The 19,487-nt window shown below is 37.6% G+C and overlaps 1 protein-coding gene across 2 annotated transcripts in view; it reads right to left on the reverse strand.

Annotated features, from left to right (window-relative positions):
- Positions 1-2,516: 2,516 nt before the first annotated feature.
- sli (slit guidance ligand) overlaps positions 2,517-19,487 on the reverse strand; it is a 301,634-nt gene continuing 284,663 nt past the window's right edge. Inside the window, exons 5-29 of one of the 2 annotated variants that reach the window (XM_043413176.1) lie at positions 17,925-17,996; positions 17,756-17,827; positions 17,399-17,612; positions 16,436-16,599; positions 16,248-16,319; positions 16,103-16,174; positions 15,868-15,939; positions 15,457-15,764; positions 14,051-14,201; positions 13,581-13,727; positions 13,393-13,464; positions 13,229-13,300; positions 12,968-13,131; positions 12,581-12,782; positions 12,415-12,486; positions 12,246-12,317; positions 12,099-12,170; positions 11,851-12,017; positions 10,884-11,103; positions 10,031-10,340; positions 9,434-9,647; positions 8,371-8,838; positions 7,686-7,895; positions 6,955-7,238; positions 2,517-6,704 (exon numbers count right to left, since the gene is read on the reverse strand). In XM_043413176.1, the coding sequence (XP_043269111.1) occupies positions 6,618-6,704; positions 6,955-7,238; positions 7,686-7,895; positions 8,371-8,838; positions 9,434-9,647; positions 10,031-10,340; positions 10,884-11,103; positions 11,851-12,017; positions 12,099-12,170; positions 12,246-12,317; positions 12,415-12,486; positions 12,581-12,782; positions 12,968-13,131; positions 13,229-13,300; positions 13,393-13,464; positions 13,581-13,727; positions 14,051-14,201; positions 15,457-15,764; positions 15,868-15,939; positions 16,103-16,174; positions 16,248-16,319; positions 16,436-16,599; positions 17,399-17,612; positions 17,756-17,827; positions 17,925-17,996 (4,030 nt within the window). In that variant the 3' untranslated portion in view covers positions 2,517-6,617. The remainder of the gene's footprint in view (positions 6,705-6,954; positions 7,239-7,685; positions 7,896-8,370; positions 8,839-9,433; positions 9,648-10,030; positions 10,341-10,883; positions 11,104-11,850; positions 12,018-12,098; positions 12,171-12,245; positions 12,318-12,414; positions 12,487-12,580; positions 12,783-12,967; positions 13,132-13,228; positions 13,301-13,392; positions 13,465-13,580; positions 13,728-14,050; positions 14,202-15,456; positions 15,765-15,867; positions 15,940-16,102; positions 16,175-16,247; positions 16,320-16,435; positions 16,600-17,398; positions 17,613-17,755; positions 17,828-17,924; positions 17,997-19,487) is intronic. The other variant, XM_043413172.1, reaches the window with a different exon arrangement.

Below are 19,487 nucleotides of genomic sequence, written 5' to 3' on the forward strand. Positions count from 1 at the left end.
TAAAAAATAATGATTCGCTCCTTGTCAATATACATTTTTTTTCTTTAATTTCTGAGATTCCTTTTTTTGACGCAACTATAGATAAGCCGATAGGGAAGTCCTCGCACTCGATGTTATTATTATTACAAAATTTGCACATGAATGAGTATTTATAAAATTTTGGTAATTCGTGAAAAATAGTATCGAGGCAAGGGCCAGTAACAGAAAGAGTTTAGTGACGCCTGTAACATAGCTTCGAGAGTCTTGTGTATGCTCGCACGCGCGCGTGTCCGCAAGCGAGCTAAGATGCAAGCATACCCCGAGCAACGCAACGCAAAGCAAAGCACCTAACGCACGGTCCTAAAGCCATGGGGTTGTCGGCAAGCGAAGACGGACAGTCAGTAAATCTACTCCATAGCGGATAGTTTGACACAGTTCCGAGCTCGATACAGTTTCTGTATCACTTTGAAGTCGCGCAGGCAAGATTCCATGCAGATAAGTCGGAGTTGCAAACGCTGCACGCTAAGCAACGCACGCAACGCGTATAACCGCAGCTATGTACAGCATTACGAATAGTTTTTACTAGTCAAATGCTAACAATAGGACGCGAGCAACCGACCACGCGTGCACGCACGCGGGCACACTCGATTCTCTATGAAACGGTGGTATAGGTTTTGTCACTACAATTCTTTCTGTTACTCGACATATTGGCTTATCCATTTGCGCAAAAACGGTTTTCTGGGGAAAAAACCTAGGGAAGAGTAGGCAAAGAAGAGCCCTCCCTGAAAATGGGGATATTTTTTTTCGTTTATGTTAATTTTCGTATTTAATCGGTCGTACAATTAAATAACGAATTTTTTCTCTCGCGTCGGTATAAAGTTAAATTTTTGGTGAATAAAAACCAAGTTCGTTCTCGAAAAAAAGACCAGCGGAAATATAACTTTGTGATAATGAATCGCGATTACGATTTTCTGAGATACGGTGAAGCGATATAACAAAAGTTAAAGGTGAAATGATAAATTCCAAACGTGGGAGGACGAAAAAACATTGGAAGAAAAGTGTGTTGAAAATATGTGGAAAGTTTTTTATGATCAGAACCATGGAGCAGGATAAGAGAATCGTAGAGGCAGAGGGAGAGCGAAAGGATCGTGGAGGAAAACGGAGAGGGAGAGGATCGTCGAGGAAAACGGAGATCGCGGGAGGAAAAGGTAGGAAGAAGATCGAGGCCCGTTCCTGTAACCGTGAGTAACTACACCAACGATTTTTTTTAAATACGAGTGCGCGAAATATGAAAAATGATTTTCATGTTACAAATGTAGACATTCTGCCGATTGAATGATCAAAACACGTGAACGTCAGGATGACGTTTGGATATTTCATGGAAGTAGTTTTTTCAAATAATGAACCGTTAGATATAATATTTTCATATTCTTTATTTTCATGATACAGATTTATAGATTAACGAATAGAATGTTCTGCAGAGTTGATATGTGGTAGTTGTGCAATCAAATTTTGGTTGAAATGTTTCTAGTAAAGATGTAAATGTGTCTTTACTCGACTGTCAACAAAGTTGAGAATCTCTGTCGTCGTATCTTTTTTCTTTATCGAATAAAACGACCGTAGCCACATCTGTATTAACATATTTGGAACTAGCGTTAATAGCGTTAATAAGGCCCGCTACACACGATCAATAATATTGCACAGTAATATACTACACAATAAGTTTGCATGGTGTGTAGTGCGTCATAAATTTAAGATAGCTCAAACTTCTGTTCAATGATTGCGCAATGTTTCAATACTACATCTACATGTTCAATAATATTGTACACTCACTTATATTGCGCAATATTATTGACCGCGTGTAGCGGGCCTTATATATATTGTATGAGGACGATGGATTTTTAAATTTTGACAAGTTCGTATAGTGAGGGCGCTTTTTCCTAGCAGCCATCAAGCCTATACCGATTTTGTTTCTACTGCAAGCCGGTATTACAGGTTCATCCTACGAAAAATTGCTTGGCACGTATTTTACAAGAGACTCTCTATCGAGACGACCGAGACCGAGTCTTTTGATTTGAAATGTATATCGACTGCCACATGCAGTCGATATACATTTCTGTACGTCGATCGAAGTACATCAACAGTCAACAGCCCTGTCCTGCTGGCAAAGTCCGAGGCAAGCCGCCCGTAAGAACAAGAACTGGACTTCTATGTATATACGTCTGAATTTGTTGGCGGAGGCAACCCGAGGTATCGCGGTTATTATTTCAAGAAATATATTATTTTGCTGTTTTTTTTTTTTATGATAAACGAATTGGATTTGAATTCGTAAAATTTTACAATTTAATAGAAATCTATTAACTTGACATACAATGTTGTTTTAAGAAAAATTTTCGATGAGTGTCGATTTTGGTTCGGCAATCTACAAGGAAAAAAAACATTTTGCATGAAAAAAAAGTCCGAAATCGAAAATCAGTTGACCCAGTTCATGGAGGTTTTGGCGTATTTCAAAAAATTAAAACTTGACACTGTCGACGTTAATTTTTGTTTTTTTTTAGAACTTTAATACATTTATTTAATAGCGTTCTTATTTCCAGAATTTGTTACATTATATATAAACATAGATATTTTTTCGCTTTGTAACCTAAAATTCTAAAATTTATGAGCTACTTCGTATTAACTATATCGTTATTTCTAGGCATGCAAGTATTCCATCGTTTATTTGGTAAAACGTGCATCGTGCTAAGAATGAATTACACAAGTATTCATACCGCTAATTTCATTTGATAAAAAAATCAGTAACTCGGCACTTCTCAAATAATTTATTGAAATTTGACCATTTTTAAAACTTTTCCAATATTAATTTACACTGTATAATCAACCAAAAATTATGAATACAAGAAAATTTTCTTAATAGGTAGTTGAGTGAGTTTTCTTCTGAATTAAATGAATTTTTTGACTTATTTGCACAACACTCGTAACGTTTTTTGGCATTCTCGGATCCTTTCTGAAATTGTTTTTCATTACTTTCACTGGTGATGATTTTTGCAAAAATGCTTCAGAAATTTTCTACCAATAATGTTCAGTTTTTCACTTGTGAAAAAATCAAAGTTTTCAGAAGTTATGTTCAACTTTTAGTTCTAATATCAGAGTTCTAAGTTCTGATCGAATGAATTTTTCTGTTACGAAGCAGGTGCAATTCATCCTTAAGCACACTTTTAATATTCTCATCTCTGCATTCTCAACCATTTTCATTAATATAGTTTTAAACTTGTGATTTTCAAGTTTTTCATTGATACATTATTATATATTCGCTCTCACATTCGCACCAGTCCAGACTCACAAGAAGAGGTTTAAATTTTCACTTCCGTTCATTCGGTACGGTATCATTCGATTCTCTTTCACGTTGTAAAAGACAAAACGGAATAGTTTGTTACAACTATTGTTTGTAATTTAAAAAATTATCTTGCTTAATGACGATGAGGTTGCTGGAGGTTATTTTCGTTTCTTCAAGTTCTCTTTGACATCGAAAGACAACGACGAGTTACTTTATGCCTACACACAGTTCGTCAAATAATATGAGAAAGAAAAAGCAGTCCAAAAATTTATTAAGGACAAGTTCACTCGCTTGAAGTCTTAACAAATTTTTTTCGAGTCCAAAGATTCTTCGCAAAGTTGCAACAGCAGCGAGGAATATACATATCGAGAGCTCGAAAAAAATGACGAAATTGGATTATTTCTCCGTTACTTTTTATTTTTGCATTTATTTGGAATAAATTTCCGTAACGCTAAATACATGGGAATTGAAAGGAAGCACAATATCACCTGGTGTCCAAGTTCAATCCTCGTGACACCGGGTATACACATTTTTTTCTCATTTAGCATTGTTTTTATTTATTTACTTTTTATTATTGTCCACGGAGACTCGTCCGATTTTTTCAATGTCCTTTACGTTTTTTAGTTCAATTATTCCACATGCTTTCATTACTACATACGTAAGATTGGTCAGAGTTTTTGTTAGGGGTTTCTTATTCATTTTTAGATAATTTCATTTTTCCATTATCTTTTAATAAATTTGGCTGAAAAATGTCGAATTGAAAAATTTCCCAAACGTGATTAGACATTGACCACAAAATCTAATAGTTGAGCTGCAGCGTCGGATTCTCATTTTCTGTGACATTGGAGGATAGGAAAAATATTAAGTAAAAATTATGTGAAATTTTAATTTTTTTTCGACCATGTGCATTTCTTGATTTTTATGGTCATTCGAAAATGTCTGCTTTCATCACGAAAACGTGTTTGAAACGTGGTGACAGGTAGACTCATGTCTCGTTGAGTTTTGAGTGAACGTAAAAATCTTATTGAACTATTAATACTATTGTCCTAGAAATAATCTTGAATCGCATAACGTTCGTAATGTACGATGAATTCAGACGTGAGTCGAATTCTAGTGGCATTAAGAGAAAAACCAATTGATCAATAAATTTGGGTGGTGTTGTCACGAAATAGTCAAATAGTCCAAATGTGTTTGCATCAAAATGTTTATTCAACAGAAATCATCAATTTAACCAGTTGAGAAATGGAAATGCTCAATATAAAATGAAATTTCGTTACATTGAAATAAATCCGATTAAATGTTGTACAAATACATTGCTATGCTCATTAAAAATGATAATCAGTAAAAATGAATTGCGTTATGCAACATTTTCTTCGGATAAAATAAATTAGTTTTTGTTTTCCGTGCGTTCATCGTTGTGTATTGTATACACAATGGCCGTTAAAGACATTAGCTTTGGATGATAAAACGATTGTACGGTATTTTTTGTGCCAAATATGAAGAAAAATTGGCACGAGCAGACGAAATTTGGCTTGTTTCGCCAAACGAAAAATTGTCAAAAATTACATAATCAGTGATAGGAGTATACTTAATAAAATACAATTGCTTAATAAGTATTTCAAGAGAAATGGTAAATACAAAATTGTCGAAAAAATTAAATAAATAATAGTTAAATATTGGCAGTAAGGTAATCATACAGTTTCGAGTTAGTTTCTCGTTTTCTTTGAGGATGTAATGTCATTCTTAAACGAAAATTTTTCTTCCATCAGAAATCAATCAACTCATTGTAAAACATCAATAGTAACACGATAAATAAATTGAAGTTAATGAAAAAAAACCTTTTAGAAAAATGCTACTGAATGACAATGTAGATAGAGATTTTCTCGCAATAAATAATCCATTGAAATTTTAATGAAAGGAAATTTTCGTTGGAGTTCTCCTTTTACTTTAGCAGCAGTGTAAATTTTACGAATAACAAATTTTTGTGTTCGTCATAGAGAAATAAATTCGGCGTTCACATAATCGTAGTGAGACGAAATGCAACGAATTTCAAATCGGAAGGTTGATATCGAATTAAAAAAAAAATTCACTATTTTTAGTCATCGTCATGGCTGTGTTTTTGTCGGTCAAATTAATTGGATACGTTTACGCGTAGTGCATGGTTTGAGTACGAACGTGAAATGTACGTCGTTATTTTCAACCATGACCATGTAATTCGTGTATTGAACGCAACGACGCGTTGGGGCCTTCGTTATATATTTATATATTTATATATATATTTGTTCAAGATATTTCGCGCTAGATCGTTTAGTCTACGACTTTCATGGTTGTTTTTCTCTTAATATACGCTAAGAGTATCACGAACATTTATCCCCTAACCAAGCAGGTTCAGCATTTTAAATATCAAATTCTAACATGAGAACTATCGAACTTTTTCGAATAAATAAACATTACATTTTTTCCTTTCTACATCAAATAAACTGTTTTATAAAAATATAGCAATTACGCTGAATTGGATAGAATTTTTTCTTTTTTAGTAATATAAATTCGAATATTCTAAAGAAAAAAATGCAAAGGGGATCGCGCAATAAAGTAGAAAATTGCCTTAGGCCTCTTGTCTCGTGCTATCTTGAACGTACTAAAAGAAGAAAGAAAAAACGTTATTTCTGATAGCAATAGACACATCGATCTAGCACGAAAATTCACTTATTGTTGATTCGTTCGTGGAATAGAAGTTTAGTCGCTGGATTATTTTCAATCCACATTCCAAACCTCCAAAGTTGATTATCGTATTATAGTCTTATACAAATACCAAATATGCATTGCTGATTTAACACAGTCAATATTAATTAATTATTCAATATCCTATGTAATTAATATATCTCGCTTAATAATACAATATCACACTGAGCCGGCTGTGTGTGTCCATCTAGTTTTCTGTTCGTTTGTTCTTTTAGCCCGCACTTCGTCACTCACTATATGAGTCATGTTACGTTTTTTCCTCGTTTCTTTTTTCCTTGGATTTTTTCTTTTGTTTCATAAGTCATAGAGTGGTCCAAGTTTTAGGCGCGACACTGATATTTTTTCGTATTACGTTTTTTTTTCTTGCTTGCTATATTTTTTGTTTTTATCGAACGGGGTTTTTCGTTGGTATTTTTCTTGGAACTCGGGTGACGCTTCACGACGAACGGGTTACCAGTATTGTTATTATTATTAATATTATTAATATTAATGCTATTATTATTATCGTTATTATCAGTTATATTGGTACATTGGAATTTTTTAAATCGTTCAGCGTTCCTTAGTAACACTTGCGGGTGCACGTACATTTACGCACTAGGTCAACGTCCTTCGTGTAACGTCTGCCGTCGGTACAAATCAAGCGAGCCTGTGGAAATATCAATACGACACCAGGGTTAGTTCGATGCATTTATAAAGTGATCACAAAGCACACCACGCGAATGTGTGCTCGTGGAAAAACGGAAAAAAATGAAGTATTAATGAAAAATTATTAAATTCGATGAAGAAAAATGACAAAATGTCATCATCATACGTACGATACTAACGAGATAAAAATAATGATTGAAAAATCAGTGAATCTGTAACAGTTTTTAAAAAATATCGATATGGCTATTTACCCTGCGTCTTTTGGTTTTTCTCGGTAGGCAACAAGAGTTGCCGCAACTTCCCCAACATATGGCAAGTCTTACCGGTCGTCGGCTACGACAACCGTTCTCGCTGTAATATTCGCGAGTGTGCTTTTTGCGACAGGTCGACGCTTTCTCGCAGTAACGTCCTTGCCAACCGGTCTGACAACGGCACGAATAACCGTTACCGAACGGCGATGATACGCACTGCGAACCTTTTCTGCACTCGTTACCGACACATGGATCGTTGACCCCCGGTGACGAAACGATAATATCTATCAATGAAAACGAAAAGTACTATTATTTCACGGAGAGATGATAAAACCTGAAAGTTCAGTTTTCTGGAGAGATTTTTCATTTTTTTCTTGTGGGATAAAAAAAGTGGAAAACAAGTTTAAATTAAATGGGCATTCATCATCGCCTTTTTTCTGTCCCTCCATTTTGTCTCATTGAAATTATTCATCGCCTGATTTTGCAATCTCTAGTTGAAAAAGTAATCGTCAAATTTTCTTTGCTTCCAACATAAAGTTTGTCAACGACAATTTTTTATGTTGAAAATATGAACTTGAAATTGCTTGAAATATTTACTAAAAACATTGGCCTCGTTGGGGCCTCTTGTGACGAGGGAGTGTTAGAATTGTCAGATGATTTTTATCGAATCAATTCAAGAGCGGAAATGAGAATTGGAGTTGACTTTGTTGACAATACTGTTGATAATTTACCGGATGGATCATGAGCAACGTGTTCCTGTTGCATCGAAGCTTCTTCCATGCTGCTGGCGGCGCTCACGACTCCAGGCTCGACAGCGTCTCTCCCTGCTTCGTCCTCGGCTTCTTCTTCACCGGATGAGCAACCTGGTGTGACTCGATGCATTTTCGCAGCATTGCTGAAGTCCACCAGTTTATGATTTATCCACATTTGCGATATACAACCTGATTCATCAACAAATATTTGGTTAATTGTGATAAAAATATTACAGCAGCAAACAACAAACAATTAAGCTTAGAAAATAAAAAATGGAACGTTGAAACTGTATTTATTATGGTGCGAGAATACACTCAAATTTCGTTATTTCAAATCGAGATACCAGGGCAATTCGTGTTCCAATTTTCGTTATATTCGATAAAGAAGTTTTCTGAAGACGATGCTACATTTATTCTGGATCAAATTTCAAAAGCTATGGAAAACCGTGGATTCAGGTGAACTGTAGGAAAATGTGATTTTTGGCTAACAGCTAAACGAGTATCCGGAGATTACTGGCGCCGAAAATGTTGGCAATTTGAATTAATTCTCCGGAAAATCCTGGATTAACTTACGGTTCTCAAAATTCAACTGAGTTTCTACAGTAAATTTTGTTTCACGGTAATTTTTGAATGATTTAATAAAATTGAAGAAAATGAAAATAACCTTGAAAGCTCGTGACGTTTCTTAGATGAAATTGTTCGAAGGCAACGCCAGCCAATTCGGGAGCGAGACCACCGACGTACATACGCGTCGTTAATTTGAGATATTCACGTGGTCCTTCATTGATGATACTCCGTGCGGTGCCCCGATCGACTCTCATCGTAAAATTTTTCTTAATTGCGATTAATTCGGCCATGTGAGGTTTACCGTCCGAAACCATTTCGTAGCTGTACATCGTCGATGTTGGATAATTGCCAACGTCGTAAGAAACACGCACCCGTCCGTTGAATAATTCGACGGCAATGTGCTCGCCGTTCTGATCAGTTCCGTCGTAAAGTAAAACCCCGTTCTCTTGGGTCGTCGTGAATACGATGGTCACATTAGCCTCGGGCCTCGTGCGTAACGGCTCCAGCTCGACCAGCGAGCTGTTGTCCACGAAGCTCAGGCTCGTCAGGTACTCGCATCGTTTTCCTATCGAGAAAAGCACAGAAATCAATAATTATTCTTCCTCCTTTCATTGACTATCACTAAATAACCTTATGAAATGCTCCGGAATGTTCAGACTCCATGAAAGTGTATTGAAAATAAATTAATACCGACACTCTTTGATCGATTCAAAATTAATTTAAAAAAAAACGCCATGGTCGAAAAGTTCGACAGTTGATTTTGCATTTTTCCACTTCTTTTCAATATCCGAGCATTTTTCAACCACAAAGACCAATTTTATTAAACAATTTTTTCAAAAAGCAGTAGATTTAATTTACTCCAATATTTCGAATGACACAATTATCGAAAATATCTTTTTCTGCCCTCCGGGCCGAAGTTACCGCATTCCGCCTGCGTCGGACAGAAAATCGTATATACCATTTTCTTGGATAAAATCGAAACAGTCGAGAAACCACTTCACACGTTAAATGTCATTTTAAATAATAAAAAACTTGGTTCTACATTTACAGGATTTCGATTCCGTAAAAAAATGGTTGCCGAACGAAAAAAAAAAGAGAAAAATAATTGAAAAAGGGGATCTGCTTGATTCGGTCGTGAATAGTTGAGCACGTTCGCGTACCAGTGTAACCGGGATGGCACTGGCAAAGATAATCCGCGGTAGATCCAGGGGATGGTTGGAAACAAGCACCGTGCTGACAATCGTGGTGAGCACACGGACTCGTCTGTGGATATAACATTGCTGTTGATGGCGCTGCTTCGCAATACCTACCCGTGTAATCCGCCGCGCATTTACACTCGTAATCATTTATGCCGTCGATGCAAGTAGCACCGTTCTGAAAAATTCAAGAATTTCAACCGTTTCCATTAGTTAATCGACACATCCGGGGAAAATTAATGAATGTTCGAAACTCCTCCGACGAAATTGCTATCGTGAGAGTTTCCCACATACATCAACCGTCCACTTCGTTATTTCAAATCCATGAGTTATATTTTCAAGTTTTAATCTATGAAATTTTCCGTAAGTGTCATGTGAAACTGTAATTCGAGCTGGTAATCTCTACAAGCTTGTGGCAGGCCACTGTCTATATAATGAGGAAAAAAAATTGAAAGAATTCGTCATCGCATATTGAAGATATTAAAAACGAAAGATTTTAAAACAGAAAAGTACGAGTTTTTACGGGCAACTCACGGCGAGGAAATAGCTGGTGTAAAATACCTGGCATAAATGATTAGCGCAATCATCCAAGTTTGTGGAACAATTGAGACCGGAGAAGCCGACCGGGCACTCGCAGCTGTAGTGGGTCCTGTGGTCGACGCAACGTCCTCCGTTCTCGCATGGGTCGTGTCCTTTTGTGCAAAAGGGTATTTTCGCCTCGCAGTATTCTCCCATGAATCCCGGTGCACAGTCGCATCTGTAGGCCTGTACGAGGTCCACGCAGGTCGCGTTGTTCGAGCACTTGTTGTTGGCGCAATCGTCGACGTTGCTTTCGCATCTGATGCCTTCGTAACCGGGGCTACAGTCGCAACTGTCACACACCGACTTGACGTCAATTGAGATATTTAGCCCGTTATTGGATCGCGATCGATCCACCAACAGACAAACACTACGTTTCGAGAAAAAAGGAACTTTTTTCTGCCTTCACATTTCACTTGGCCACAATGCCGAAGAAAGTCACTTGTACCGTTCGTTCCTTTTTTATCTTTTTCTTTCAAGCCAATTGAATGAGGATTTTTTGTTTCTAAATCACAACGTGCGCGTCAAAAAATATCGTCTCGAAGACGACATGAATTTTGGAGTACGTATTGCGTGCTTGACAGGTTTCATCTACCAAGTTGGGGAGCCGATCTACTGACCAGGGATGAGCATCGTACGAATAAAAGCGTTGCTACAATCAATTTGTCTACTGCCGAGGGGACTCGGTTTTTTTACGTTTTCTTTTCAATGTTCATTCCATTCGGTTCTTCTATACGAAAAATGCTCGTCCCTTCTAAGGAACATTCTATTGATAAAATATTGATAAAGAAAAATTCAAGATATACAAGACTCTCGAACGGTAATTATGAATTACCTGAATCTTCCTTCCTCCAGTACTTTACAAGTTCCGGAGTTCCTGCAAGGATTTCCATAGCACGCGTCAATTTTATGCTGACACCTGTCCCCGTGATATCCTGGCGAGCACTTGCAACGGAATTTTCGGTCCGGTAACGTCTCGCAAAATCCCCCGTTTTCACAGGGAACGGTGTAACACACGTCGCACTTTGCCAATACGTCGGCAGGCTGTTGTTTGGCTGAACGGAAGAAAGGTCTACGATTAATGAGCAATTTTAGTATACTTCTGAGAACTCGGACCAAAAAAATCAAACTAAATAGACGGTTTTGCTAATGCGAAAAAATAAAAGGTATCCCGGGATTTGATTTTGATTGCTTTTTACTGAGACGGAAAAACTGGAGGCAATTACGAGTTTTTACAAAGGGACTCATCTTCCGTTCGGAGTCATCTCCAGAATCGAACTTTCGAATTTTTCGTCACAATTCCAAATGACTTTATTAAAATTTTAATATTTCTTTCAATGAAAAATATTACATCGTTCCTGGATTCCTTCGATTGTTTGGACGAAAACTATTGAGTTTCTTATTGAATTTATTCAACACGTTTTAACGATCGAATGGCAGCAACATATTTTGAGACTAATAAAAGTTGCAAAAAATATTAATCGTTAATTCAATTCCGTTCAATAAATAATGTCTTCGCTCCAGAGATTCGAGGTCAAAAGTAAAAACATTTGGCAAAAAGTGTTGGAGAATGAAGTCAACGGATTCTGAAGATTCTTGATAAAGCGAAGTTTCGTGGACGACTGATGAGCTTCTTTAGTGTATCATCGATTTCAGTTATAAAAACTGGGGCACCGTAATCAAATGTTCGTTTACCTCCAGTGATCCCGACTCGTATTTTTTTCAGATTTTTTTCCGAATTGTTTTGCCATTTTATAAACGGCCGTTCGTTTTCGGATCAGTCACGTTGATTTAATACTTACTTTTGCATTGGAATAAACTGGTGGGAGCAGTGAGCAGAAGTTTTTCCTTCATCGAAGGTGGCTCCTTGCACATTGCGATTCCAGGCTCAACGTCCAAATCTTTTTTCACCCATTCGGCCAACCAACGCAAATTGCAATCGCAGTACAAGGGATTGGAGCCCAGAGCGCTGTTAAGAAAGGAAAATAAGATCAGTTGAAAGAGCCTTGGGCATAAATCGATGGCTGATTATTTTCCATTCGAAACTCACAGATGTCTGATGGAGTCCAAATCGTCGAAAGCACCTTCGGGAATCGTCGAAATGTCATTGCCGTGGAGGGAGCTGTAATAAATTATTGGAAACGTTCATTAAATGATGTTAACGATAGTGCGATTTAATAATTCATTAATTACTCACATTAGCCTCAGGGACTTGAGTCCTGCAAGGGCGTTTCGTTGAACGCACTGCAACTTGTTGTAGCTTATTATTCTGGAAAAAATAAAAGTCGAAAACTTCCTTAATCTACTAGAACTGACTGAATTCACCGAGAATATTTTAATTTATTAACGTATTCAATAGTACTCACAAATGTGAGAGTTTCGTGAGGTTTCTAAACGTGTCGTTCGATAACATTCCAATCTGATTGTTGCTCAAGTCCCTGCAAAAAAATAATGACGAAGATGAAACGAAACAAATCAATTCGCTCTTTTTTCTCCTTTCACGTTCCGTAGATTTTCTGTCCTTTTACTCACAATCGCGTTAACATTCGTAGATGGCTGAGTCTTTCCGGTTGTATAGTTTTTATGTCATTCACGTCGAGCAATAATTCCGTCGTTTCCGGTGGTATGCCGCGTGGTATTTCGGTCAGATGAGATCTCGAACATCTAACGACAGAGCCCGCACAATTGCAACGTGGTGGACAGTAATCATCGCCCAAGCAACCGAAACTGTCTTCTGTTGAAAAGAAAATAAGAAAAAAAAATCAGCACTCAAATTCATTCGATAATTCAAAATCCCGAGAAAAATATTGTGGGCAAGTTAAAATTGTTTAAATAAAGATTTTAAGTCATTTCGAAGGGTTTTAATATAAAAAAAAAAAAACGTTTTGCTCAGTGCGTATATTTAGCAGAATAACTTACTGTTGCATTTGAACTCGTGGCTAGGAATGTCTCTGACGTGAGCATCCTTCAATCTCGGTGGGTCGTGGCAACGACCAACTATTCCTGGTACGTCTCTGTTCCTTAACCACTCGGCGAACCACTCCAAATGACAATTGCACGACAAAGGGTTCGCTTGCATGTTACTAAAAAGCAACAATATTTTTTTCGTTTAAAATAAATTTGGTGGGTTCGGTTTTTAATACCGTTTTTTTCTTCAAAGTTAAATGCCGTTCGACTCACATTGTCTGTATGTGGTGCATTCCGTCAAATGCTCCTTGCATAACGCACGTGATCGCGTTGCCAGTGAGATTACTAGAATAGCATAATAATTTCAGAAAATTGTTGAACTTTGGAAATTTGTGGTAAAAATACGACAATGTGTTTGTTCATTCATCTCTACTTACAGAGTTTTCAAATTGGTGAGGCCGGTGAACATTTTATTGTGAACTTCTCGCAATTTATTGTCCGACAAGAGCCTGTGACAAGACAAATAAAATATTTCATAAATATTGATTTTACAATTTTTCAAGAGTATTTCGAAATTCAGGCATATTTAATTACGAAAAATGTGAAGGAGGCAATCGGTTATTACAATTCTGTTAATTTGTGAGCTCCCTTGAATGCTGCTGCCTCGATGCGAGTTATCCTGTTCCTCCTGAGGTCCAAATGTTGCAATTCCGGAAGTTTCTCAAAGAGGCCATGTGACTCAATTTTATCAAGCTCGTTGTTGCCCAGCAACCTGAAAAATGTTCACATGAATTTTCACATGAAAACTTTGAGAGAAAAATAATGCATAAAAGAAAGAAAATGTTGTTTCTTGTCGAGAAATTGACTTTGGATAGCTCACTCGATATTTATGAAGCAATATTGGAGCAGTAAATAGTAATCAGCTTTTTAAAATTTCACAACTCGTTTTCTCTTGGGATTTAAATTAAATTCTTCTACACACAAATCCAGAGTACGTCAACATTTTATTATAATTATGGGTTCGTTTAATAACACAACAATTCTCAGTTCGTTAAATATTAATTATCGAAAAATATTAATTAAAAAGGTACGCACAGCACAGACGTGTAGATAGGCAAATCTTTTGGTATCGCTGTGAGTTTCTTGTCAGAACAGTCGACGGTGGCTCCGTTACAGGTACAGGGTGAAGGGCAGCCTCCTGGCAGAATGCACTCGCCCGCTCTTTTAGTCAGTAGTTTTTCATCGCCTAGAGACAAAGTTTTTATCCTCGATATAGACCGAGTGAAACCGAGATCTGCCTGTTCTATATGCTTTTTTTTCTCATTCGAACGACCTCGATGCTAATGCTCGCTCGAGGCGTTAAAATTACTACTAGCTGTGAGAACGAAATGAATATATATGCGAATGAAATGACGAGAGATTTTTTCTTTTCTTTTGACAATATAATCAGTTCTTTTTTTTTCTTCTTTTCTGTTTCGTTTGAACTTTGTATGAGTTTTTGTTATAAGCATGCTGGTTGATTATGACTGACATGCGACTTCACCTTGTTTGTTGTCGACTTGTATCGGGGTCATACCCTTAAAGACATGCAATATCGAGAGAAATTTTATTCTAATTGAATACTCGATTTCACCATTTCAATGGCATACGTGCGAAAAAATTTGAAAACAATGCACGAGTTTCAAGAATTTCGTATTTTTCTTATCGCGAAGTTTATTTCTTTCCGATTCTCTCAAACATTTCTTGTTTTGGAGTAAATGCAAACAATTTTTCTCGATATTCAGTTTCTTGGAATCTAGAACGTTCCTTCGTTATTATTAAGCATGCAACGGCTTCGTTGTCCCATACGTACCCGTGAATTGTGGTATTCGTGTGATTTCTTTTTATAAAAATTTACCTATGACAGGAAGCTCTTTCCGTTGCTTGTGCACAGCGCAATGAAACGCGGCTGCGTAGTGGAGTCGTTAAAAAAAATCACAAAAACAAATGGGATTTTCTACTATTCGTGCTCGAGCACACACACACTTGCGATGCGGGGCTCGGAAGCATAAAGAAATCTCGGAGGGGGTTAATGAAATGGAAATGACAACGAAGATTGTGTAGAGTAAGACGTAGAAATACTGCAACAATTAAGACCCTTTTTGGGAGTCGATTTCAAGGCGTAACGAAATCGCTTGTTTTCGGGAGACTTTAAATTCATTTTAATTTTTCAATTTTTATTAATTAATTAAATAGGGTTCGGTTTTAGAAATTTTTAATTGATCGGTAAAAAATTATTTTTCCAAAATGTTACAATTTTTATAAATTTTGCTTCGGTGGAAGCGAAATTTAACATTAAAACGTGAAATTATGAAAAACAGAAAAAAAAAGAAAAAATTGCCATGACGACGCATGATGATGATGTAGAAAACAAAAAATGTTTCGTTATGAGAAATAGACTAAACGATCTGAACCAACCTGTCAAAGTTAAGAAGAGATACCGGAAGTCGAATCGTGCTTACCCTTACATTTGAACTTTTCGTCCCGCATGGCGTCGATCTTCCTCTTGGCAGCGCGTTTCGGTGAATCACATTTAGCGCCTGATGTCTCGATAGGATTCGCATGAAGATAGAGATTGAGCCACCGCAAATTACAGTCGCAAATAAATGGATTCTTCGCTAGATGAAGAACTTTGATTTTGCTGAGGTTTGCGAATGTCCCATTCGCCAGAGACTTGATTTTGTTGTCGTAAAGCGAGAGCAACGTGAGGCTGCTCAAATCGTGGAACAAGTCGGTTCTGATGCAGGATATTTCGTTGGCGTTCAAAAGCCTGAAAGTTGAAAAAAAAAAAAAAAAAAAAAACAATTCGAATCAAACTCACACCAAACTCTAGCACTTTTTCAAGCCTCTCCGTAACAAGAATTGTTACTTACAGCAATTTCAAACTGCCGAGTCCTTGGAACACACCACCGGGTAGCTCAGTAATTTTGTTTCCGTAAAGAACTCTGAAAAGAATGTCAAAAACCATTGAAATTCGATTTCTGCGTGTTTCCCCAATGTTTCTTTTTTTCTCCGCGTATACGTCAGTCCGGTAAAATGAGGGCTCGATAAATTAATTGAAGAATCCTTTCTTTGCGTATTTTGAAAAAGCTCATTATTCACACTTACAGAGATTCGAGTGATTTGAGACCGTGAAACGCGTCGGCTGCAATTTTCTTTATTTTGTTGTTGCTCAAATCGCTGAAAAAAAAGCAAAAAAATGATAAAAATAAAAATAACAACTTTGAGAGCAAATTCAACGGTCTATACTTACATTCTCGTCAATTTCCTGTAGGGTGAAAACGCTTTCGGTGGAATCTCACGTATATTATTTTTTTCAAGACGTCTGCAAAGGAGAAAATTAACACCAAATTTTATTGTAGAAAAAGTGTTGCGTTTATCCCAATCACCCTTCGAGCAAATAGTTTCAGTAAATTTTGCAATGAATTTATAAATTCTTACAATTCAGTGGTGTCCTCGGGGAGATGAGTAGGAACTTTTTCGAGCGAATTTTCACGGCAGTCCACGATTCCGTTGGCACATATGCAAGGATGAGGACATTGAGGCTCAGCGCTGCATTCCGAGCCCGTTCGCTCGACTAAACCCGAGCACTTGAAATCGTGCTCCTGTAAAAAGGTCGACAAATTCAAGTCGTTAGATTTCTTTTTACTCCATTTTATTAGATTATTCATGCACCATTTCTACTGAAAATCAAACTTTCGTTAATGATACAGCTGGAATTTTTGAGTGAGCAGAAAATTCTCCGATTTGAAAAGATCCGAGAAAGAAAGGAAGACATTTTCGCCTGGGATTTTAATGCTGTTGCATTTCCAGTGTTTCCATTGCAGAGTGCATTTTCTGCATTTTGTTTCCTCCGAGGCTTACTCTGTTGGGGTGGCCATAATCGAAATGATTCGTGGCAAACGGATTCGAACAAATTTCATTTAATGACCACCCACACGCAGCATTGACGTTTCAACTATCGAGTGGGACGTCGTTCAGTTCCATACGCTCGAGCCGCGGCAAAAAGTCACCAACGAAACTTGATTTTACAAGGATCCCGGTTTGTCAAACGACTCTGCGTCCCTCGCGATGTCACACGCAGCGGGCCACGGGAAATATGATCGTCGATCCGAGCACGAAATCATTTGGAAACTGGTTTTGGGTGCGCATCATCGTTCTGCGGTGCGCGATGATAATTTTGCGCTCCCGAAGGAAAGACTTTTGATTTTTAGTGCGTTTTGAAGAACGGGGGAAGAATTGAAAGAGCAATTGAGAAAATGGTCCTCGGATTGGGGGACTTTGAGGAGCAGAAAAAAATCAATGTTATGCTTCGATTTTGTTCCCTCTTTTCACATTACTCAGTTTGCTTCGCACCCTGAATAACATTTACTTCCTTCCAATAATATTTATCAACAGTTTTACCTGCAAATCTGCGAGATTTTGTCCCTTGAGATCCGCCGGTGATGCGCATCTCGTATGCTGTCCGAGCCGAGAAAAGCTTTTCAGATGTCGCGACAGCCAGGACAGATGGCAGTCGCAAGCGAGCGAGTTGTCGGCGAGTTTAAGCGTTCGCAATCTCGTGAGACTGTGCAACGTCTCCTTCGCAAGTGTCGTTAGTTTATTGTTGTTGAGGGTTCTGCCAAAGTAGAATAAAAATTGCTCTACAAAGCAGATTCAACCGGCGAAAATCGATATTCAACTATCCCGTATTGTAATTAACTACTCTCCATTAAATAACAAGAACGAAATCAGTGAAAACAGCGAATAAAAAGTACTCACAGAATCTCCAGATCTTTCAGTTCTCTAGTGGCGCTCTCGTCGATGCAGGTCAAAACGTTGTTGTCGAGCAGCCTGAAATTCCATTTTCGTTTGAGAATTTCGACACGCGAAAAAATAAGGTTTTTCTTAACGAATCGTTTGAAATAATAATTGTGAATATAGCACTTACAGCTGTCTCAGAGAGGTCACCCCTCTCAACGTTTTAGGCCCGATCATGGCGATTTGATTGTGACTGAGGTCTCTGGGATTCACAAAAAAACAGAGAAATATACATTTTTATTGTAATTCGACAGGATAATTGACTATAAATGACGTATTTCCGCGAGGGATCGTTTTTTTTCGTCGCACTCCTTCGTGACACTCGAATAATAAATGACCGGAAAACATGGGAACTTTCGTACTCGCTATCAGAGTTATCGACGATGTCGGGGTAGTCGCCAGTTTGTTCTACATTTTCGATAAATTATTCATCGAATCGCGAGTCTCCACGACCTATGCATTGCATGCAGCTGGTCTCATGGTGGTCAGGTGACTCGTATAAGCGAATTCTCTACACTTGTACTATCGCTTCAAGCTAGCTCTGTCATCGACACAACTCTACAAAGTAGGAATTCCAATATTTCGTCACGTCAAGATCACGAGCTGATACTTCCTTTGAATCGATTTTTCAAAATTGATCGTATTGAGCGATCGATTTAAGGGCTTTAGCCTAATTAGAATTTTCAAAAAATCGACTTTTTTTATTGCATTTTTCAAAAGTATACATATTTAAAAGCATCATACTAAAATTTTATGAAGATCTGAGCAGTTCGATTGTACTTTCGGACCTCTTTTGGACCTGTCTTTTTCTCCATTTTTCTGTACGAAAACTGAACAAAATAAGTATAAAAAAAAACTTTTTTGTGTATTTTAAGAGTGCATTTTTTAGGCCTAACACTTTTTTTATATCCATATTTGTGATTTATACCGGTGTGAAAAAAATTCGTGAAAATAGTATTTTTTTTGCTCGTCTAATCAGGTTGGACCCCTTAAAGCTGATACCGGATGATTCGTCTATGTTTTCAAAATATCTTCAATACACTGAGGCAATAAACGCGACAATCGATGGTAATGCATTGATTGAAGTAAAAGCTTCGATGTTTCATAAAATCACTTTATCCCAAAACTTCAATTTGAAGATTGCCGTTCATTAATAAAGTTGATCTATGTATTAAGTGGATTTAGCGTAATTGCCGGATGACCCAGTTGGATTGATATTTCTCGACCTTGGCCTCGGCCACTGAATAATCGACGGGCTGATAAAAAAAAGTACTTGGAAGTAACGAGCCTCGTAAATCGGTCTCACACGTTGCCCATAAAGAAGCAAAGTAAGAAAGCTCTCAAATGTGAAATGATTTTTTTCCCCTACGGAGGAGAGCGAGCGGGTAAAATGGCAGCGTATCGTCCAGGTTCTAAGAGGTTGTTATACCGATAAAGAGTGACCCTTTATCCGTAGAAGTCCGCGTATGCTCGACATTGGACCGCCACTTAACGACCAGTGAATAGTCCTTTCTCCGCAATCCGTTAAACAACATATTCGTTGGCACAGCCTGCAATTTCGGAGCTTTTTTGCGACGTCATGTGGTAGGTTATTGCTTTTTTCCCGCCCATTCTCCGCGAGAATAGCGTAATTCGAGCGAAAAAATAATAGGGTAAAAGCTATAGCGAGCTGAGACAACCACCAGTGGACGAG

This window comes from Venturia canescens, chromosome 1 (genome assembly GCF_019457755.1).
Source record: "Venturia canescens isolate UGA chromosome 1, ASM1945775v1, whole genome shotgun sequence".
NCBI lineage: Eukaryota > Metazoa > Arthropoda > Insecta > Hymenoptera > Ichneumonidae > Venturia > Venturia canescens.